Consider the following 23,658-nt stretch of genomic DNA (forward strand, 5'->3'; position numbering starts at 1 on the left):
GTAGATTTTATTTGTACCTGCTGTTGTAAAAAGGATATTAGTTCATATGCAAATCCAGTACTGAGCATTTAAAACTTGTTTTACATATTTTTGACATGCATTTATTTTTGTGGTTGGGGTTTTCATATTTAAGGCTCCAAATCTATCTCCCAAGTCATTCATTCTCTGCCTGCTTTTAGTAGGGTACAGTTGTAAAAGGATTAAACAAAAATGCTCTTCAACTTGTGGTAGAACTCAACAGGACAGATTTTTTTTCCTCCCAAATTCAAATCCCAAGATATAAAGCAATCGAACTAGGCGCGCTGATGAAATGATTTTCCGACAATTAATTGCACAGCATTTCACATTTTGATTTATTTTACTTTATCTCTAAATTAGAGAAGTAATTTTGGGGAATAACAAAATATATTTCTTTAATTATTCACAGCTTTTATGACAATAATAAACAGTACGCAGAACTGTACCTCAGTACACGTGACAATAAATTAAATCCAAAATCCAGTAGAGGGAGTAGACAGACATGCCAAGATTGAGGAAAAGTCTTATTTCACCAAATTACTACAATGAGATAGACAAGCATTGTATAGGTTTACTTTTTTTAAGAACCCCAGGCAGCTTGGTTTGAAAATAGCTCTTGGTCTTCCACAGAAAAAGGGACAATATCTTCTATTCATTATTAGCCAACACAACAAGGGGCCCGTTTAGCTTAGTTGGCTGGCCAGTTGGTTTGTGATGCTGAGGGAGGCTAATGACGTTGGTCTAATTGCTGTACTATCTGAGGTTATTCATGAATAACCTTCTCAACCTTGCCCCGTGCCTGAGATGTGGTGATCCTTCGGTTAAATCACCATCAGTCAGCTTCCCCCTCAAAATGGAAAACAGCCTATGGTCATCTGGGACTATGGCACCCTTACTTACTGGAAGATGCTACCCAAGGAGCCTTGGTAAGTTACTACAGTGTATCTTGGACATGGTAAACTGCAGCCACTCTGGGCTGGTGGCAGAGGGAGTGGATGTTAGCGGGTGGATGGGGTACTGATCACAGGGGGTTTTGTCTTGGAAGCCATTCAGCTTCATGAGTGGTTGGAGCTGCACTCATCCATTGCTTTCCAGAATGCAACAGTGGGCGATTTTCTGTCTTACTCTTGGCGTGAAGTCAGTTGAAGTCTTATTGGCAAGTTGAGCAGAATGTGTTTGAAGACAGAAAAAGAAGCCAATGTTGAAAGAATCCATTAAACTTATTTGTTTCAATTCGTACAAGTGAAAGATGTTGGGATCATACACTGTTCATTTTTCCTGCTGCAGGACATGCTAGAAAATCAAGTCTTCTTAAAAACTAAAACCTAGGGACTAGAATTTACATTTATATTGGGCAGGGTGTTTCAGATGGTGAGGTTTCTCCCTACTCCAGTGAAAGAGTCGATGGAGAATGCATCCCCACCAATTCTGGTTGCCCGTGGCTATTTAACACTCAGCAAGTGTTAATTGGCGAAGGGCATGATTTCTGGCCTGTCTGGAAATTTTCTGACACACACTTCAAACTACTTATTTACATCGGTTTGGCTATTTGTCTTCCCCTGGATGAATGAAATGACATGATAACCACCCACACAAATGTCAGATGAAATGATTTTGTGATTGAATCTCCTGTTTCAGAGATCAACCCATCTGATTTTAAATTTCCAGCTTTTCAAAGTACCAAAATAAAAATCCCCATGAATACAGTTTGAAATCAGTGAATAAAACCCCAATACTGAACAAATGCAGCATACAAGACCATTTCACACTTCTATTTACTTCATGTTTTATTAACTGCCGACAGTGTTATCACACCAGTACATTTGTTTCACATTGACAACACATTTGGCTCTGCCTTCAAGTTCCACAATATTTATTCTGCAGGAGAGCCGAGAATGTTGATTTAAAATATATATATTTAATAATGTTTTTCTTGGAGCTGAATCGCTTGACATTTACATCTTGACAAACAAGGAGGTGGTGTCTATGACGATTAGAAAGATGTTTTTTAAAAAAAAACTTATGTTTTTCTGCTGTTGTTTTCTAACCAGCCAGCAGTAACTGCTGTTGGAAGTGGTGAATTTATTCTGGTTTTAAAAGATATTTTTACAAAAGGGTTTCTGTTTCTAGCCTCTGAAGTTGCACTGGGTGAACAGGTGAGATGGCACCGTTTGGGGAAGAAGCTGGACTTCCTTGTTTCCCCTGCTGCCCAAAGCAGTGGCCCAAATTCCGATCAGCAGAAGCCCACCTTCTGTTCACTTAATAGCATCTGGCTTGGGCCAGGGATTCTGGCCCGCTGGCACCTCTTCCCCTCTGGCAAGCTCAGGAGAACTAACACCTACCACAACTGGATAGAAAGGTAATCAATGTCAGAATGGATCCATTATCTTATTATAACAGAAGAATTTTAAAATTCGGACTTGGCCCCGGGTCACTGTCCGTGTGGAGTTTGCATGTTCTCCCCGTGTCTGCGTGGGTCTCACCCCCACCACCCAAAGATATACAGGGTAGGTGGATTGGCAATGCTAAATTGCCCCTTAATTGGAAAAGAAATAATTGGGTACTCTAAATTTATATTAAAATACTGTGGCGACCAGAGCAGGTCAAAGACTAGGAATTCCATGGTGAGTAACTCACCTCCTGACTGCCCTGGCTGTCCACCATCTGCAAGGCACAAGTCGGGAGTGTAATGGAATACTGTCCACTTGTCTGGATGAGCGCAGCTCCAACAACACTGGAGAAGCTCAACACCATCCAGGACAAAGCAACCCGCTTGATAGCTCCTCCTCCCACAATCATTCACTCTCTCCACCACCGACGAACAGTGGCAAACGTGTGTACCATCCACATGATGCACTACAGGAACTCGCCAAGGTTCCCTAGGCAGCACCTTCCAAACCCACGACCACTAGAAGGACAAGAGCAGCAGATACCTGGGATTCCCATCACCTGGAGGTTCCCCTCCAAGCTACTCACCACCTCGACTTGGAAATATATCGCCGCTCCCTCACTGTTGCTGGGTCAAAATCCTGGAACTCCCTCCCTAACAGCACTCTGGGTGTACCTGCACCTCAGGAACTGCAGCAGTTCAAGAACTCACCACCACTTTCTGAAGGGCAATTAGGGATGGGAAATAAATGCTGGCCTAACCTCCCATAAATGAACTTAAAAAAAAAATCCATAGAATCCCAATAGTGCCGAAGGAGGCCATTCGGCCCATCAAGTCTGCACCAGCCCTACCAAGAGCACCCTACCTAAGCCTACTCCCCCGCCCTATCCCCGGAACCCCACCTAACCTGCACATTTTTGGACTGTGGGAGGAAACGTATGCAGACATGGGTAGAATGTACAAACTCCCCAAGGTCGGAATCAAACCCTGGTCCCTGCCGCTGTGAGACCAAAGAAACCAAAGAATTGTCTTTATCAGCCTTAACTATATTCAACTATTGAGCATTCCTAACCTTCTTGGGGGGGGGGGGGGGGCTCCTATCCTGAGGCTATGGTTCTTGGTTATAGACTCTACAGCCAGGGGAAACAACCTCCCAGCATCTAATAGTCAGAATTATACTGCTGGGGTTAGAAATAAAACACTGACAAAGCTTTCCTTCAGCCAATTAACGGCTTTTGCCACCTCACGCCTCAAATCGGGAGTGGCCGACTGGTGTTTCAATGTCCTGGCAATGCCACTGCCATGTCCATCCATCCGACTATTTAAATAACCCCAACCCCACAATTTTGGATGGTTGTGTCAGAAATCAGTGTTGGCAGTGCAGGGATCCCAGCATGTTGGGCCCCTATCAATATTGGAGTTCAGCTTTGAAAGAAGTACATAAATACAAAGTGCTGGTTAAAATGAATAAATTATAAAAGTGTTGCTGTCAAGGAAAGCTTGACTAATTGAATCCGCAATCTCAACAACCATTGAAGTCAAGGTGGTGGGGTTAGTGGAGCCTCAGTAGAACTAATTGCCGTTGAAATAACTATTTTGGCACAGATGGAGCTCATTATTCAATTTCCATTTTTTTCACTATGAAACCAAATGCACAATATTAAACTCTTAATTTGACGCAACCGCCCACAATTCGGATGAATGCATCTAGCTTACTTATTGGGAAGTGCTTCCGTATATATTTTTTCAGGCAGCTGGAGTTGGTACTGGTTCATTCGCACATCCTCCAGGGACATCTTTTGTTTCTTTACTTGCCCCATGACCAACCCACCCCAGCTTTGCATTGCAGCATGAATCACATTGTTCTTTCCTCTCCACTCCCTTCCCCAGGCCCAAGCCCTTTTCCCTGGCTTCAAATTTGCTTATTTTAAAGTGTTAAACACCTTCCAGTTCTCATGAAAGGTCATTGACCTGAAATGTTAATTGTTTTTCTCTCTCCAGACCTTTTTTAAAATTAATTTTTTTTTTTTTTTTAAGAGCACCCAATTAATTTTTTTCCAATTAAGGGCAATTTAGCGTGGCCAATCCACCTACCCTGCACATCTTTTGGGTTGTGGGGGCGAAACCCATGCAAACACGGGGAGAATGTGCAAACTCCACACGGACAATGACCCACAGGCGGGATCGAACCTGGGACCTCGGCGCCGTGAGGCTGCAGTGCTAACCCACTGCGCCACCGTGCTGCCCCTCTCCCCAGACCTGCTGTTTTTTTTCTGTTTCTATTTCCGTACACATCCAGCAGTCTGTGGTGTTTTAAGAGTTGGTCGACTTTGGAGTATCTCCGTGAGTATAACAGTATAAGTATAACAGTATAACAATGATATAAAAAGTATGATATAAAAGTATAACAATGCACAAAAGTAAAATCGGTCAATCCTTCGATCCAGAGATCTGTATTTAATTTTTTTTTTTTAATTTAGAGTTTCCATTTCATTTTTTTCAACTAAGGGGCAATTTAACGTGGCCAATCCACCTACCCTGCACATTTTTGGGTTGTGGGGACGAAACCCACGTAAACACGGGGAGAATGTGCAAACTCCACACGGACACTGACCGATCTGTATTTAATTGCGGTTAATCTAAGATCTTGTGGGCCTAAAGGCCTTTCCCAAAACTGTCTTGGACAGTCGCTACATTGTAGATAGATTATAATAGCACTAGAAAAGGCAGAAAGTAGGCTTCCTAGAATGATAGCAGAACTGAGACGTTAAACCTATTGGGAAAGGTTGAACAGGCTGGGTCCTTTTCTCTAGAAAAGAGTGGGTGAGAGGTGAGTGGATCGGCATCTGTAGGATTGTGAATAGATTTGACAGGGTAGACATATACAAGATGTTCTTTCACTTGTGGGTGAGACTAGAATTAATGGTCACAAATAGAAGATTGTCACTTATAAATCCAATCGGGAATTCAGGAGTATTTATTTTACCCGGAGAGTGGTTTGAATGTGGTACCCCCTCCCATAAGGAGTAGTTGAGGTCAATAACGTAGATGCAATTAAGGGGAAAATAGATAAACAGGAGGAGGGGGGGAAGAAGGAAAAATAAATAGAGGAAGTGAGATGAAGTAGGGTGGGAAGAGGCTTGTTTGGAGTAAATACCAACATAGATCTGTTGGACCGCTCGGGACCTGTACACTCTATGTAATTCTTTGCATTATCAATGCACTTAATGTGTAAGAAACTGATCTGATCTCAGTAGAATGAAGGCACCAGATTCAATGATTCATTATTTTCTTTCTTTTGCCCGAGACACTTTATTCAGGATGCCGTTTGGCCCATCATGTCTGTGCGCCTTCTCTAAAAGAGAACTACCAATTAGTCCCACTTCCCAAAGCCCAGCAAAGTTTTCCTTTTTAAGAATTTATCCAATTCCCTTTTGAAAGTTACTATTGCATCTGCTTCCATTGCCCTTCCAAGCAGTGCCTTCCAGGTCACCACAACCTGCTATGTAAAAAAAAAAAAATCTATTCGGCACTGACTAACTTTTTTAGCCAATTACATGAAATCGGTGTCCTCTGGTAACCAGCCAATTCTCCACCGGAAATAGTTGCTCTCCATCTACTCTGTCAACCCCCTCATTATACCAAAAAGAAAATCATCATTCTGTCCAATAAATGCTAACCTTGTCAGTGATGCCCACACCACCGGAAACAAGAAAAAAAAAGGTTCAATTTTAGTTGATAAAGGAACGACCAACTTGTGACCTTAAGACAACATAGGAATTGTAATAAGAACTCACATTTCCAATTAAGCAACAAATATCTGTATCTATACAGTGCCTCAATGTCCCAGGGGACTTCACAGGGTCATTGTCAAATAATATTTGACACTAAACTTAGATTAGGGGACTAAGGGATGGCATGTGGCTAGCACTGGGACTACTGCGCTGAGGACCCGGGTTCGAATCCCGGCCCTGGGTCACTGTCCGTGTGGAGTTTGCACATTCTCCCCGTGTCTGCGTGGGTTTCACTCACACAACCCAAAGATGTGCAGAGTAGGTGGACTGGCCACGCTAAATTGCCACTTAATTGGAATAAATAAATAAATAAATAATTGGGTACTCTAAAATAAAAATAAAAAAGATTCGGGGACTAAAAGTTTGGGCAGTGATAGAAGACGCCCCAAAATCCTAAGGGGAAGAGAGCTGAAGAGCAGGAGAGGTTGAGGGAGGAAATTCCAGAACGCGGGACCCAAGCAGCTGAGGGCACGGCTGCCAATTGTGGAGTGATTACAATTAGGGATGCACACCAGGCCAGAATTAGCGGAATGCAGGAAGCTCAGGTGGTTGAATGGTTGCAAAGTGTAACAAAATTGGAGAAATCCGTGGTTTGGGGCTGCTCAAAACACGATTTGGTGAGGGCAAACGGGGGTTGAGATGGGGGGGGGGGGGTGAGGGCAAACGGAGGTTGGGGTGGGGGGGGTGTGAGGGCAAACGGAGGTTGGGGTATGTAGGAGGGGGGGGGGGGGTTCCCTCACTTTCACCACTCGCCCAGAAACATTTTTGTTGCCTCATTGCGTTTGTCCCTAGTTTCCGATGACAGTACCAGTCAGAATGGGCTTTCAGTTGACACTGGCTTCAGCTTTGTCATACGCCCCAATGAGGCGAGAATTCAGCTGCACCACCACCACGGTCATATCATCCCTATACATTCTGGCCAGATCCTCGGGCAAGCTGAGCATTCTGGACAGGCGGCCGTGCTCGATACTCCCAAACTCGTTGCTGCCCAGTGCATGACGGATCAAGTGGGTGGCTGAGTTCTGGTCTGTGAAAGCAGAGGACACACGGGCTTTCCTCTCCAGCAGCAGGCTGTGCATCTGACCCACTGTTACCTTGTAACCATTGGCAGAGATGGGCTGCTGTGAGCGTAAGCTGGTGAGGTGCTCCCCTACAATCTGCACCACGTTTTGCCGGTGCATGACATCCCATAGGCCATCAGTGGCCAGGATCAGAAACTTGTCTTGGGGCCGCAGCTTGTAATGACTGACTTCGGGCTCGGCAGTCAGATAAGGTGGAGTGTGGTAATTGGCAGGGAAGCATTTCGAGAATTCATCAGCTGTCAGCAGCTCTGGCCGGCTCTCCAGCACTCGCTTCTGGAGCTCGATGCTCCACTTGAACTTTACATCTCCAAAAGCCCTGAAAGGCATCAGGAGGCCCAGCAGGCGATCGTGCCGGACTACCGTCTTCTCCTCCCACGCGGGGTGCTCCGACCGCACCCTCTCCATCTCATCAAGGTTCTGCGCATTATGATCGGTGCTCAGTGTCACAGCCGACCAAGAACCATCCAGGTTCTGGACTCCCAGCACTGCCCTGCTATCACCAACATTTGCCACGTGCAAGTCGGTGCCATTAATGTGTGCAATGCAAGCCGTGGATCCAGACAGGGCTACCCGGAGTGCAGCATAATTGGTGAACGGATTGCCAGCGCCGATCTGAGCCTCCAGCGAAATGTCACTGTCCAATCGTTTGAAGGCACGTTTCAAAGCAGCACTAGTATCCATCTTCTCTTCAACCCCCAGATCAATGTGTTCCTGCCAGTACGTCCTTAAACTGGTGAAGTAGAGCCTTCCTGCTTCCCTGCTCACGTAATCGTTGGGGTGCTTGTGCCATTGCAAAATTGGCAACACTGGTCTCTCATTTTCGATTGCATCTTCTATCTCGATTAATGTCTTCCGGGGCAGCAAGGACACAGCAATATAATACATTAATCTTTCACTCACTGCCTGGGCACAGGCACAGCCAGCATGCCCATCAAACACCCCCAATAGCATGCCACGACTCTGCAGGCAGGTGGCTGCGCTGCGCCTGTCCTCGATGGGGACATTAGAAGCTAACTGATTGCTGTCGAAGCCCAGCACTGAACTGATGTTTTTGCCATCAAACTCTGGCACTTTCAAGCTGTATTCGTTGGTTTTCAGGATGCTGTTGATCTGTGGCAGTGTGAGCTGGTAGGACTGAGGTTGGGCTTTGTAGCTTCTGACAAACCGAGGTGTGCCCAACCTCTGCGGATTGCGCCATCCTGGCAGGGTCTTGACAGAGCTTCCATTGCAAAGATGTGAGGTGCTGATTCGCTGAGCAAAGTGGTTGCTTGGTGCACAGGCTGAACTGTAGGTTCCTCTGGACTTCCCAACATGGCGAATACAAACTGTCATGCCACTCACTCCCAACATTTCCTTCAACGTAGTTAACCCTGATCAAGGCTTTGTTGGCATAATCAGCATTGTGGCAGTGACAGTACCTGTATGAGGGAGAATATCAACATTTAGAGACAGTAGTACATTGTAAACGTTATCCCTCAACCAACCTGTAGAACAGAATATCTGGTCATTTCTTTCACTGCTGTGTGTGGAAGCCTGCTCGATTTGGCTGCCATATTTTCTATATTAAAATAGATTACATTTCCAAAAAGTGATTATGGCATAGAAGCCATTCATTCAGTTCATCAAGTCTATGCCTGCACAGCAGCACGGTGGCGCAGTGGGTTAGCCCTGCAGCCTCACGGCGCCGAGGTCCCAGGTTCAATCCCGGCTCTGGGTCACTGTCTGTGTGGAGTTTGCACATTCTCCCTGTGTTTGCGTGGGTTTCGCCCCCACAACCCAAAAAACGATGTGCAGGCTAAGTGGATTGGTCACGTTAAATTGCCCCTTAATTGAAAAAAATGAATTGGGCACTCTACATTTTTTTTTAAGTCTATGCCTGCACCCCACAGAGCAATCTAGTCAGTCCCACTTAACTGCTCTGACCTTTTAAGTGTGAAAGCTTATTTCTTGCATGTCCATCTAACTTCCTCAATTGTCTCTGCTTTCACCACCCTCGTGGGCAGTGGGATCCAGGACATTACCACAGGCTCTATGAAAAAGTTCTCCTCACATCCTTCCTGCATCCCTTGTCTGAAACTTTCAGTCTGTGTCCCCCAGTTATTGCGCTAACGTGGAACAACTTTTCTTGTCTATCTTATCTAAGCCTGTCATAATCGTGTACACCTCTATCAAATTTCTCAATCTCTTTTGTTCCAAGGAGAACAGCCCAACTTTTCCAACCATACCTTATAGCTAAAATCCTTCATCTTTGGAAACACTCTGGTAAATCTCTTCTGCACCCTCGCCGAGATCCTCAGTCTTCCTGAGGTGGGCTGGATGCAATACTCTCGCTGTTGCTTCACTAGAACTTCTTAAAGATTCAATGTAACTTCCCTTCTTTTGTACATAATGCCTCTATTTCTGAAGCCCAAGATCCCATTTGCTTTGCTAAACACCCCCTCAAAATGTCCAGCTACCTTCAAAGATCTATGAACATTACCCCAGTCACTTTGTCCCTGAATACACTTTAGAACTGTGCCACTGAGTCTAGATTACCTCTCCCTATTGTTCTGCCAAAATGCACCTCACACTTTTCTGCCTTACATTCCACCTGCCACTTGTCTGCCCCATTCTGCTAGCCTGTGTATGTCCTGATGCAATTGATCTGTACGGTGCTCATTGTTTGCACTCCTCCAAGTTTGGTATAATTGACAAATTTTACTCTATTCCAATATCCAGATTATTTATAAAATGTATAGTGGTTCCTCCACTGACCAGAGAAACGCCCTGTGTACCATCCTCTAGTCTGAAAAACAGCCATTTAGTATGATGGAGGCATTCTGTTGAAGGGTCAATGAATTGAAACCCCAACAACGGGATTCCCTTGTCGCGGGATCCTCCGCTTCGCCGGCAGCGCACCGTGGGTTTCCCGGCAGCGTGGGGGTGGCCACAATGGGAAACCCCACTGGCCGGCTTCGGGAATGGAGAATCCTGCGCCGGAAAACGGGGCTGGCGGAATGGAGAATCCCACCCCGTATCTCTCTCCACAGATGATGCCGACCTGCTGAGCATTTCCAGCATTTTCTTTTTCATTTCAACTATCCCGTATCTGCAATTTTTTTGGGCCTTTGCATTTAGCATCGCTTGTTATTTTCGGTCCTTAAACCATTATTTTTATCCAAGCTGACACTCGCCCTCCTATTCCATGGGACTCAATTTTGTTAATAAGTCTTTTTGTGCTATTTTGTCAAATGTTTTCCTGGAATTCACATAGATAACATGCATAGCATTCCCTTCATCAGCCCTCTCTGTTCCCTCATCAAAAAAATCTTTGGAAATGTTGTTTTTAACGGATTTAGGAATTAAAATCAAAGCAAATCCCTTGGTTTCTTTTTTTTTTACAGCTTAAAATTATTGCAGCATCTGAGAACCAACTTCTTGAGTCAATTATATTTTTCCCCAGTGCCCAATCTGAAATCAGCTGCGGTGTTCCAATTGACAATGAATTCAAGTTAATTGATTAAATGAATTTAAGTTACATGTAAACCACAGAAAGAGTTAGCTTAAATCATCCATTTAATTTGAGTCATCAATTAATTTGAATTAATTAATTATGTAGATTTGAATTGAGCCCAAGCACCCAGAGTGCTGTTAGGGTGGGATTCTCAGGATTTTGATCCAGCAACAGTGAAGGAACGGCGATATATTTCCAAGTCAGGATGGTGGGTGGCTTGGAGGAGAACCTCCAGGTGGTGGGGTTCCCAGGTATCTGCTGCCCATGTCCTTCCAGGTAGAGATCATTTAATTTCTGAATCAGTTAAAAACTAAATTTCCAAATAATTTTTTGATGAGGAACAGAGAAGGCTGATGATGGGAATGCAATGCGTGTTATCTACATGAGTTCTAAAAAAACATTTGGCAAAATAGCACACAAAAGGCTGATTAACAAAACTGAGTCTCATGAAATAGGAGGGTCTGTCTCAGCTTGGATTTTAAAAAATGGTTTTAGGATGGAAAACCATACTGAACACGACTACTTCGACAGGTTGTTTTCTCAAATAGGAACAGCACATTAAGGTTCAAACAGAAACAGTATTACTTCCAATAATCCAATCTGGAATTGGGTAACATCTGCAGGACTATGGCAAAGGAAAGAAGAAAAGACTTACATTTATACAGTGCTTTCACAATGTCTCAAAACACTTTGTAGCCCATTTGCATGTAGCAAGCTGTGACCAACAGTAACATGATATTGACCAGGTCATCTGTTTTTGTGGCGTTGATCAAGGGCTAAATATTGGCCAGGACACGAGTGATGACTCCCCTGGTCTTCTTCAAAATGGTGTCATGGGTTCTTTTATCTTTACCTGTGCTGGCAGATGGGTCCTTGATTTTTAATGTCTCATCCAAAAGATAGCATCTCTGACAATGCAGCACTTCCTCAGTACTGTACTGAAGTATCAGCCTGGAATGGGACTTGAGCCCAGAACCTTTTGATTCAGAGGCAGCAGGACTGCCAATAGAGCCACAGCTGACACTACATAAAGAACAAAGACGTGGAATTGATTAGATAGCTCATTGAAAGATCGGGCACGGCTACCGGGTGCGGCGATGACCAGCTGAGTCGCACGTTTCGGCAGCTCCCGGTGAAACGGACTTTTGGGCTCTTGATAGGAGCCCCAACGGCAATTTTGACGGCTAAAAACACTGTGCGGTAAACCAGAAGGGAATCCCCCCTGGATACGGATGAAAAAAGGAGGAGAAAGTGGCCGGATTGCAGTGGATCCTTTAGAACAGCGGCAAGGAAGGCAAGCAAAAACCAAGATGGCGTCGGAAGGTGGCAGTTTAACATGGGGCCCTGAACAACAAGAGTTCTTGAAATGCTGTGTGGAAGAGCTCAAAAAGGAAATGAAGAAAGAGCTGTTGGCCCCGATACTACAGGCGATCGAAGGGCTAAAGGAGGAACAAAAGACCCAGGAGCGGGAGCTTCGGGTCGTGAAGGCAAAGGCAGCCGAGAATGAGGACGACATACAGGGCCTGGTGGTGAAGACGGAGATGCATGAGGCACATCAGAAACGATGTGTGGAAAGGTTGGAGGCACTGGAGAACAACGCAAGGAGGAACAACTTGAGGATTCTTGGTCTTCCTGAAGGTGCGGAGGGAGCGGACGTCGGGGCATATGTGAGCACGATGCTGCACTCGTTAAGGGGAGCGGAGGCCCCGGCGGGTCCGTTGGAGGTGGAGGGAGCATACCGAGTGATGGCGCGAGGACCGAGAGCAGGAGAAATTCCCAGAGCCATAGTGGTGAGATTCCTCCGTTTTAAGGATAGAGAAATGGTCCTTAGATGGGCAAATAAAACTCGGAGCAGTAAATGGGAGAACGCGGTGAACCGCGTTTATCAAGACTGGAGTGCGGAGGTGGCGAGAAGGAGGACGAGCTTTAATCGGGCCAAGGTGGTGCTTCATAAAAAGATAAAATTTGGAATGCTGCAACCGGCAAGACTGTGGGTCACATATCGAGGGAGGCACCACTACTTTGAGACCGCGGATGAAGCGTGGACTTTTATTGTGGAAGAAAAACTGGAATGAGTGGGTTATTAAAAAGAACGTTTGAACAAAGTGGTGGGGCGAATGTGGGGGGCGAAGAGGGGGGTTAAAAAGGGGGGAAAGAGGAGTTTTATGTACTAATCCTGCGATGTGGTAACTTTTCTCTCTTCCACAGGTGGTGATGGGGGGAGGAGGGGAGGTGGAGGAGATGGGGCGTTGGCCATTGGGGGCGGGGCAAAGGGAGAAGCGCGGGCTTGGTTCCCGCGCTATGATAATCATGGCGGGAATAGAGAAGCAGGAAGGAGGGGGCGTCGCACGGTGCGAGCCGAGGTCACGGGGGGAAGCCGAGGTCGGCCAGAGTTTGCTGACTTCTGGGAGCAACATGGGGGGAGTAATTACGCTAGCGGGGGATCTAGCGGGGGGGGTGGGAGGGGGGAATTACTGGGTTGCTGCTGCTGGGGAGAGGGGGGAGCTGGTATGGGAGGGGATGGGCGGGGGGGGGTGGGAGGGGGGAATTACTGAGTTGCTGCTGCTGGGGAGAGGGGGGAGCTGGTATGGGAGGGGATGGGCGGGGGGGCACCGCCTGGGGGAGATACAGCTGCGTGGGAACCGGGTGAGGAGCTGGAAAAAGGGGATGGCTAATCGACAAGGGGGGGGGGGGGTAGGAAGCCCCCCAACCCGGCTGATCACGTGGAACGTGAGAGGGCTGAACGGGCCGATAAAGAGGGCATGGGTACTCGCACACCTTAAGAAACTTAAGGCAGATGTGGTTATGTTACAGGAAACGCACCTGAAACTGATAGACCAGGTTAGGCTACGCAAAGGATGGGTGGGGCAGGTGTTCCATTCGGGGCTAGATGCGAAAAACAGGGGGGTGGCTATATTAGTGGGGAAGCGGGTAATGTTCGAGGCAAAGACTATAGTGGCGGATAACGGGGGCAGATACGTGATGGTGAGTGGAAAACTACAGGGGGAGACAGTGGTTTTGGTAACCGTATATACCCTGAACTGGGATGATGCCAATTTTATGAGGCGGATGCTAGGACGCATTCCGGACCTAGAGATGGGAAAGCTGATAATGGGGGGAGATTTTAATACGGTGTTGGAACCAGGGCTGGATAGGTCGAAGTCCAGGACTGGAAGGAGGCCGGCAGCAGCCAAGGTACTTAAAGATTTTATGGAGCAGATGGGAGGTGTAGACCCGTGGAGATTTAGCAGACCTAGGAGTAAGGAGTTCTCGTTTTTCTCCTATGTCCATAAAGTCTACTCGCGAATAGACTTTTTTGTGCTGGGAAGGGCGTTGATCCCGAAGGTGAGGGGAACGGAGTATACGGCTATAGCCATTTCGGATCACGCTCCACACTGGGTAGACTTGGAGATAGGGGAGGAAACAGGAGGGCGCCCACCCTGGAGAATGGACATGGGACTAATGGCAGATGAGGGGGTGTGTCTAAGGGTGAGGGGGTGCATTGAAAAGTACTTGGAACTCAATGATAATGGGGAGGTCCAGGTGGGAGTGGTCTGGGAGGCGTTGAAGGCGGTGGTTAGAGGGGAGCTGATATCAATAAGGGCACATAAAGGGAAGCAGGAGAGTAAGGAACGGGAGCGGTTGCTGCAAGAACTTTTGAGGGTGGACAGACAATATGCGGAAGTACCGGAGGAGGGACTGCACAGGGAAAGGCAAAGGCTACATGTAGAATTTGACTTGCTGACTACGGGCACTGCAGAGGCACAATGGAGGAAGGCACAGGGTGTACAGTACGAATATGGGGAGAAGGCGAGCAGGTTGCTGGCACACCAATTGAGGAAAAGGGGAGCAGCGAGGGAAATAGGGGGAGTGAGGGATGAGGAAGGAGAGATGGAGCGGGGAGCGGAGAGAGTGAATGGAGTGTTCAAGACATTTTATAAAAAATTATATGAAGCTCAACCCCCGGATGGGAGGGAGAGAATGATGGGCTTTTTGGATCGGCTGGAATTTCCCAAGGTGGAAGAGCAGGAAAGGGTGGGACTGGGAGCACAGATCGAGGTAGAAGAAGTGGTGAAAGGAATTAGGAGCATGCAGGCGGGAAAGGCCCCAGGACCGGATGGATTCCCAGTCGAATTCTATAGAAAATATGTGGACTTGCTCGCCCCGGTATTGACGAGGACCTTTAATGAGGCAAAGGAAAGGGGACAACTGCCCCCGACTATGTCTGAAGTAACAATATCGCTTCTCTTAAAGAAGGAAAAGGACCCGCTACAATGCGGGTCCTATAGACCTATTTCCCTCCTAAATGTAGATGCCAAGATCCTGGCCAAGGCAATGGCAATGAGAATAGAGGAATGTGTCCCGGGGGTGGTCCACGAGGACCAAACTGGGTTTGTGAAGGGGAGACAGCTGAACACGAATATATGGAGGCTGTTAGGGGTAATGATGATGCCCCCACTAGTGGGGGAAACGGAGCTTGTTGTGGCGATGGATGCCGAGAAAGCATTTGATAGAGTGGAGTGGGATTATTTGTGGGAGGTGTTGAGGAGATTTGGTTTTGGAGAGGGGTATGTTAGATGGGTGCAGCTGTTGTATAGGGCCCCGATGGCGAGCGTGGTCACGAATGGACGGGGATCTGCATATTTTCGGCTCCATAGAGGGACAAGGCAGGGATGCCCTCTGTCCCCATTATTGTTTGCACTGGCGATTGAGCCCCTGGCGATAGCGTTGAGGGGTTCCAAGAAGTGGAGGGGAGTACTTAGAGGAGAAGAACACCGGGTATCTTTGTATGCGGACGATTTGCTACTATACGTGGCAGACCTGGCGGAGGGGATGCCAGAAATAATGCGGATACTTGGGGAGTTTGGGGATTTTTCAGGGTATAAATTGAACATGGGGAAAAGTGAGTTGTTTGTGGTGCATCCAGGGGAGCAGAGTAGAGAAATAGAGGACCTACCGTTGAGGAAGGTAACAAGGGACTTTTGTTACCTGGGGATCCAGATAGCCAAGAATTGGGGCACATTGCATAGGTTAAATTTAACGCGGTTGGTGGAACAAATGGAGGAGGATTTCAAGAGATGGGATATGGTATCCCTGTCACTGGCAGGGAGGGAGCAGGCGGTTAAGATGGTGGTCCTCCCGAGATTCCTCTTTGTGTTTCAGTGCCTCCCGGTGGTGATCACGAAGGCTTTTTTTAAAAGGATTGAAAAGAGCATCATGGGTTTTGTGTGGGCCGGGAAGACCCCGAGAGTGAGGAAGGGATTCTTACAGCATAGCAGGGGTAAGGGGGGGGGGGGCTGGCACTACCGAGCCTAAGTGAGTATTATTGGGCCGCTAATATTTCAATGGTGAGTAAGTGGATGGGAGAGGAGGAGGGAGCGGCGTGGAAGAGATTAGAGAGGGCGTCCTGTAGGGGGACTAGCCTACAGGCTATGGTGACAGCCCCATTGCCGTTCTCACCGAGGAACTACACCACAAGCCCAGTGGTGGTGGCTACACTGAAGATTTGGGGACAGTGGAGACGGCATAGGGGAAAGACTGGAGCCTTGGGGGGGTCCCCGATAAGAAAGAACCATAGGTTTGCCCCGGGGGGTATGGATGGGGGATATGGAATGTGGCAAAGAACAGGAATAACGCAACTGAAAGATCTGTTTGTGGATGGGAAGTTCGCGAGTCTGGGAGCGCTGACCGAGAAATATGGGTTACCCCAAGGGAATGCATTCAGGTATATGCAACTGAGGGCTTTTGCGAGGCAACAGGTGAGGGAATTCCCGCAGCTCCCGACACAAGAGGTGCAGGACAGAGTGATCTCAAAGACATGGGTGGGGGATGGTAAGGTGTCAGATATATATAGGGAAATGAGGGACGAAGGGGAGACTATGGTAGATGAACTAAAAGGGAAATGGGAAGAAGAGCTGGGGGAGGAGATCGAGGAGGGGCTGTGGGCAGATGCCCTAAGCAGGGTAAACTCGTCGTCCTCGTGTGCCAGGCTAAGCCTGATTCAGTTTAAGGTATTACACAGGGCGCATATGACTGGAGCACGGCTCAGTAAATTTTTTGGGGTGGAGGATAGGTGTGCGAGGTGCTCGAGAAGCCCAGCGAATCATACCCATATGTTTTGGTCATGCCCGGCACTACAGGGGTTTTGGATGGGGGTGACAAAGGTGCTTTCAAAAGTAGTGGGGGTCCGGGTCGAACCAAGCTGGGGGTTGGCTATATTTGGGGTTGCACAAGAGCCGGGAGTGCAGGAGGCGAGAGAGGCCACTGTTTTGGCCTTTGCGTCCCTAGTAGCCCGGCGCAGGATATTGCTAATGTGGAAAGAAGCCAAGCCCCCGGGGGTGGAGACCTGGATAAATGACATGGCAGGGTTTATAAAGCTAGAGCGGATTAAGTTTGTTCTAAGGGGGTCGGCTCAAGGGTTCACCAGGCGGTGGCAACCGTTCGCCGAATACCTCGCAGAAAGATAGATGGAATGGAAAAAAGAAGGCAGCAGCAGCAGCCCAGGATGGGGGGGATTGGGGAGGAGGAGGAACCAGAAGGACTCTCAGGGTTGTTAATATATACTGTATAATATGTATAGGTCGTTGCTACAGATAATTATATATTGGACTGTTAAATTATATTTTTGGAGAGTGTTACTTGTGATAAGTCAGTTGCCAATTAGGGTTAGTTTTCATTTTTGTTATTTATTATTTATTCATTTTCTGTTTATAAAATAGGTCATTGTTATTTGTGTTGTTATAATATTGTGTAAAGGATGCACAATGTACTGTGTTGGTTGACCAAAAATTTTCAATAAAATATTTTATTAAAAAAAAGAAAGATCTGGCACGGACATAATTCACCAAATGTCTCCTTTCTCTACTAAGATTCTATACATTTGAATAAAAGAAATTAGAAACAAATCTTATACATAGATAGCGCTGAAGTGCAAAGTCCCAGCGCTAGATGGGATTTGCTAGTTTAAGGGGATCTTTGCTGCTAGTTAATCCAACATCCCAGTGAACAAGGTCAATTGATCGGTTTTGGAATCACAAAACTGACCAGCTTCAAAAGAACATTTTTTTTCTCTGTTAACTACCAAATAATCTACAATAAGTTCTCACAGAAGGGTGAACTCTTCAATAAAAATCAAAAAAATATCCAGTGTTCAAACCCCAATGCTGTCAATGAACTGAATCGATGTACCAGTGACTGGAGGCAGGGGATCAGGGAAAACCATCATGATGTACCTGGTTCCATGTGGTTGCATCACTCCTAGTCTCTGCCTTGTCAGATTGAAACACATTCCATCATTTTAGAGTAGCCATGTATCTAAGTTCAACAACAGAGTTAACTAACTGCCGTTCATCCTACCTTTCTGTTTGATTTTATGAACATCGGAACAGGGAAAGGCCATTTGACCCTTCAAACCTGTTCCATTGTTCATTAAATCAAGGTTGGTCTCTATCTTAACTCCATCTACCAGCCTTTGACCTGTAACCCATAAGGAAACTGGCGAAGAGTTCAGTGCAGTGTTTGTTATGTGGAAAACAGATAGGTGCGATACTTGTTATTTGCAGTCATATTGCTGCATTGAAAAGGACAATTTGAATTGAATGGAACTTTGAAGCAGGTTTGAAGAGATGGGTGGCCAACTCTTTTTAATTCGTATGTTTGGATGTAACTGATAATCACAGAAAACTGGTTGAAATCAGTGAAGGTCGATGAAACAAGACAGGTAATCACAGTGGATCAAGAAGTACTTATGTGGCTCAGCTAATGGAAAACAATTTGAAAATATGCTAGCCAACCGACAGCTGATCAATCAACTAACCAATCCGTCTCCAGAACAGGATTGTGCGTGAATGAAAGTCCTTCAAAAACTGCATTCTGCATGTAAACCCCTCGAAGAAGTCCCACACAGGAGCACTCAAGGAAGGAAGGTAGGGGGTGCATATCGACATGACGATTCCTGGTGAACCTAGCAGGAAGATCTCGGTCAAAGAAAACTCCTAAATGACCCTACGTCATCTCGGATTGACCACCCGAGGGGTAACTATGATTTTTAAAAATGCATTTTTATTCAAGGCCCAACACCAACACCCCACCCGCAACTCGCCTTCCTAATTCCGCCCCCCCCCAACACACACCGCAAACTCCCCTCCCCGCTGACCCTCAATCCACTCTGAAGAAATCAATGAATGGTTTCCACCTCCAGGTGAACCCCTCCTCCGACCCCCACAAAGCGAACTTGACCTTCTCCAACCACAGAATTCTGCCAGGTTGCTCACTCAAACTCCTGCCTTCGGCGGCTCCAAGTCCCGCCAACACAACAAGATCAGTCTCCGGGTTATCAGGGAGGATAAGGCCACTACATCGTCTTCTCTCCCCACCTGGACTCCCGGATCTTCTGACACATCGAATATCGCCACCTCTGGATTCGGGGCCACCCCCACACCCAGAATCATAGAATTTACAGTGCAGAAGGAGGCCATTCGGCCCATCGAGTCTGCGCCGGCTCTTGGAAAGAGCACCCTACCCAAGGTCAACACCTCCACCCTATCCCCACCCAACATTAAGGGCAATTTTGGATACTAAGGGCAATCTATCATGGCCAATCAACCTAACCACATCTTTGGACTGTGGGAGGAAACTGGAGCACCCGGAGGAAACACACGCACACACGGGGAGGATGTGCAGACTCCGCACAGACAGTGACCCAAGCCGGAATTGAACCTGGGACCCTGGAGCTGTGAAGCAATTGTGCTATCCACAATGCTACCGTGCTGCCCACTAAATGAAAATCGTTTATTGTCACGAGTAGGCTTCAATGAAGTTACTGTGAAAAGCCCCTAGTCGCTACATTCCAGCGCCTGTTCGGGGAGGCTGATACGGGAATTGAACCGTGCTGCTGGCCTGCCTTGGTCTGCTTTAAAAGCCAGCGATTTAGCCCAGTGAGCTAAACCAGCTCCTTTCAGACGAATCTCGGACATTATATCCGGGAACCCCTGCCAGAACCCCCTCTGCTTTAGACATGCCCTGAACACATGAACGTGATTCGCCCCCCCCCCCCCCCCCCCCGCCCCCTCCCTACACACTGCCCACACCTAGCCTCCACCCCTGCAAAGAACCGGCTCATCCTCGCAACCATCATGTGGGCCCTATGCAACAGCTTAAACTGGATGAGGCTCAACCTCGCACACGACAAGGATGCGTTCACCCTCTTTCCACGTCCTGGCCCGCACCTCCCCTCCCAACTTCACCTCCCATTTACAATTAACCTCCTCCACCAGAGCACCGTCTCGCTTCATAAACTCACTGTAGATATCCGACACCCTCTCCTCCCCAAGATCATCCTCCGACAACAACTTGTCCTGCAACACCGGAAGCGGCAGCCCCGGGAAGGACAGCATCTCTCTCCTCTCAAAATCCCTCACCTGCAGGTACCAAAAACCATTACCTTTTGGCAACTCATATGTCTGTATCCTCCCATCTCCTCCAGTCTCGCAAACTTACCCCAATAAATAAGTCACTAAAGTACTCTATTCTCACCTGCCCCCACCCCCAGAACCTCGCATCCAGCCCTACAGGCACAAACATATGATTTTCACATATCAGCGCCCACAGCACCATGCCCTCGAGCCAGAAATGCTGCCTATAATGGCTCCATACCCGTAACGCCAAAACCACCACTGGGCTCACGGAATACCTGACTGACAAGAAGGGAAGGGGCGCCAACAAGAGTGCCTTCAAACTCGTCCCCCTACACGACGCCGCCTCTATCCATCCCTAGACCGACCCCATCTCCACCGTCCATTTCCTCACCATTGCGATGTTCACCGCCCAATAATAAGTTATCAAACTTGGCAATGCAGAGGCAACACAGTGGTTAGCACTGCTGCCTCACGGCGCCAAGGACCCGGGTTCGATCCCGGCCATGGTTCACTGTCCGTGTGGAGTTTGCACATTCTCCCCGTGTCTGCATGGGTCTCACCCCCATAACCATAAAGATGTGCAGAGTAGGTGAATTGGGCATGCTAAATTGCCCCTTAATTGGGAAAGAAAAGAATTGGGTACTGTAAATTTACTAAAGAGATAATTTGGCAATGCCAGCACCCCCGCCCCCAAGAACTCCCTCCACATCGGCAGGGTTTTCCCCGCCCACACAGACCCCACAATTATCCCATTCACCTTTCTGAAAAAGGACTTGGGGACAATGACGGGGAGGTTCTGGGACCTAGCCAGTGAAAGCGGCAACACATCCCATCTCTTGAAATCGCATATGTGAAGCTGGGCCCAGTTCCGCACTATCTCGATACCGAAAACTCGTCCCCACCACCTGGAACAGCAACTCCCCAAACCTCCTCTTCTGCCCTCCAGCATTGATCGGGAGCACCTCGCTCGTCCCCATGTTCAATTTGTACCCCGAAAACCGGCCAAATTCCCTCAAGAGCTTTGACAAAGAGTCATTGGACTCGAAACGTTAGCTCTTTCCTCTCCCTACAGGTGCTGCCAGACCTGCTGAGATTTTCCAGCATTTTCTCTTCCCTCAAGAACTTCCGGATTGTTTCAAAGCTTCCCACTGGGTCCGAAATGTATAGCAGCAGATCGTCCGCACACAGCGAAACTCTGTACTCAGGACCCCCCCGCTCAATCCCATGCCAACCCCTTGATGCCCGAAGTGTCATTGCCAACGGCTCTATTGCCAAGGCGAAAAACAATGAGGAGAGCGGGCACCCATGTTCGTACCCCGAAGTACCCAAAACTGGTCCTGTTCGTCCGAACGCTCACCATCGACGTCCTGTACAGCAGCCGAACCCAATCCACGAACCCCTGGCCAAACACAAACTGATCCAACACCTCCAACAAATACGCACACTCCACCGGATCAAAGACTCTCTCCCCATCCATCGCCACAGCTACATCTAACCCCTGCCCCACCGAGGGCATCATTATAACATTAAGCAGCCTGCGCACATTCGTCGACAAATTCCTTCCTTCACAAATCCTGCCTGGTCCTCCCCTATCACCTCTGGCACACAGTGCTCTATCTGTGATGCCAACACCGTCGCCAATTACTTTGCATCAACAACAAGCAGCAATATCGGGCGGTATGACCCACACTGCTCTGGGTCCTGATCTTTCTTCAGGGAGACGGAATCCTGCGACAATCGGGGGAGGGGGGGGGGGGGGGGAGGCTTCACCCTCTCCTCGCTCCACCGTCTCCATATGCACCTGAATTGAAATAAATTCAGCCCTAACTATTGCCTTATGTGCCTCACACAGCGTTGCGCCCGTAACCTCCTCCCTGTCATTCAACTCCACATGGCCCCGAATGGCAGCCCTCAACTGCTCACGTACACCCCCATCCGTCAACAGCATCACCCGCAAATCCATCCAGTGTGGCGTGTGGTCGGGAGCCACAATCGCCGACTACTCAGTCGGCCACCCCCGCCAGCAGCACCTTATCCATCACAAAGAAATTGATCTGGGAGTACACCCGGTGCGTATGTGAGAAGTACGAGAACTCCTTTGCCCTCAGCCTGCCAAGTCTCCACGTCCCCACCTCCTCCATACGATCACACTCGGCGACTTAGAACTCGACCGGTACAACGTCAGAACCCGGGTCCTTGGTGCTATGAGGCCGCTGTGCCAACCACTGTGCCATGCCACCCTACATGTCACAACATGAAAACCTTTCTGCTCCAAGTGCTCGCTCTTCCTTGTAGAACTCCTCATCCGATGAGCCATATACCAGCACCACCAGAGGCATATTACCGTCTCTGGACTCTCATGGATCTTTTGCCCTCAAAACATCACAAAGTTGGGTGGGGAAGGACCAAACAAATCCACCTCGAGCAGGAGCCACCAAATGTGCTGCCACCGGAAATCGGAACCATACGATTTAACTGAAACTTTCGTTTAAAATTTTCATGCTGTTGGAAAAAGGAACATAGAATAGGGTGCAGAAGGAGGCCATTTGGCCCATCAAGTCTGCACTGACCCTCTGAAAGAGCACCCTACCTAAGCCCTATCATAGAATCCCTGCAGTGCAGGAGGCTATTTGGCCCATCGGGTCTGCACCGACCCTGTGAAACATCAGCCCAGCTAGACCCACTCCCCCGCCTTAACCAATTTCAACAGGGCCAAATCCACCTAACGTGCACACCGTTGGATTTTCGTGTCAGATTGCGTCGATCGTAATTCCTGGCTTGCCAATTTTGAGAAACAAAATCGCACGCAGATTATTAACTCCTTGGCAAACCCCCATCCTGGGGTTCTTTTTTTGTGGCAATGGCTGCAGCCACCTACTGCAAGCGGGCTAAATAAACGAGTTGCAGGGGGGGCCCGCAGTCCCTGCCATAACTGACCTAGTTTCTCAAGCTGGGAATGTGCTGCTGCTGCCCCTCCCCCCTCATACCTGAAGCAGGTGGGTTGCCCGAAGCCTCCTCGTCTTGTCACCTGAGCCTCTGGTGGGGGAGGGGCAACGGGGGGGGGGAAGGGGCGGGGCCGCCGGGCCGCGCCCTGATTGACGGCCGGCGCCGGCCAACCGGGGGAGACGCCGGGGGCCGAGCCCACTGACGGCGTGACGGCGCCACCCCGACGTCGTGACGCAATTCCCTTGGCAACCAGAGTGGCAGGCGAAGGTCTCCCATCGGCTTCGTTTTTAAAAATCATAGCCGCCGGGCTTCAAATATTAAAAAATCACATTAACTTGCCGTTACTTCGATGCATATTCATCAAATAAATCAACACGTTTCAGAACCGATTCAGCCACATCGGATTTGCAGCAGCTCAATTGACTGAGGCCCCGGATGGTGATTCATTCAGAATCATCCCGCTTCGTCCGTGAGTCACTTTCAAAAAAAAACGTCCTCATTTCAGCGGTTCGGCTGCGTG

The 23,658-nt window shown here is 48.1% G+C and overlaps 2 protein-coding genes across 3 annotated transcripts in view; one reads left to right on the plus strand and one right to left on the minus strand.

The window, feature by feature from the left end:
• Positions 1-1,787: 1,787 nt before the first annotated feature.
• LOC140428608 (pyruvate dehydrogenase [acetyl-transferring]-phosphatase 1, mitochondrial-like) lies at positions 1,788-23,629 on the minus strand. Of its 2 annotated transcripts, none has more exons than XM_072515264.1 (2): positions 23,478-23,629; positions 1,788-8,701 (listed from the first exon to the last, which is right to left on the minus strand). In XM_072515264.1, exon 2 carries the CDS (start codon positions 8,631-8,633, stop codon positions 7,026-7,028), a length of 1,608 nt encoding a protein of 535 aa, XP_072371365.1. In that variant the 5' UTR covers positions 8,634-8,701; positions 23,478-23,629; the 3' UTR covers positions 1,788-7,025. The 2 variants fall into 2 exon arrangements, with proteins under 2 accessions (XP_072371365.1, XP_072371366.1); XM_072515265.1 differs by lacking the exon at positions 23,478-23,629 and adding an exon at positions 23,180-23,243.
• The window catches only part of nfs1 (NFS1 cysteine desulfurase), a 47,774-nt gene continuing 47,563 nt past the window's right edge, over positions 23,448-23,658 (plus strand). The window contains exon 1 of the mRNA XM_072515267.1: positions 23,448-23,607. Within this exon, the coding sequence (XP_072371368.1) occupies positions 23,574-23,607 (34 nt within the window). The 5' untranslated portion in view covers positions 23,448-23,573. The remainder of the gene's footprint in view (positions 23,608-23,658) is intronic.

The sequence above is a fragment of the Scyliorhinus torazame genome, chromosome 8 (assembly GCF_047496885.1).
Source record: "Scyliorhinus torazame isolate Kashiwa2021f chromosome 8, sScyTor2.1, whole genome shotgun sequence".
NCBI classification, from domain to species: domain Eukaryota; kingdom Metazoa; phylum Chordata; class Chondrichthyes; order Carcharhiniformes; family Scyliorhinidae; genus Scyliorhinus; species Scyliorhinus torazame.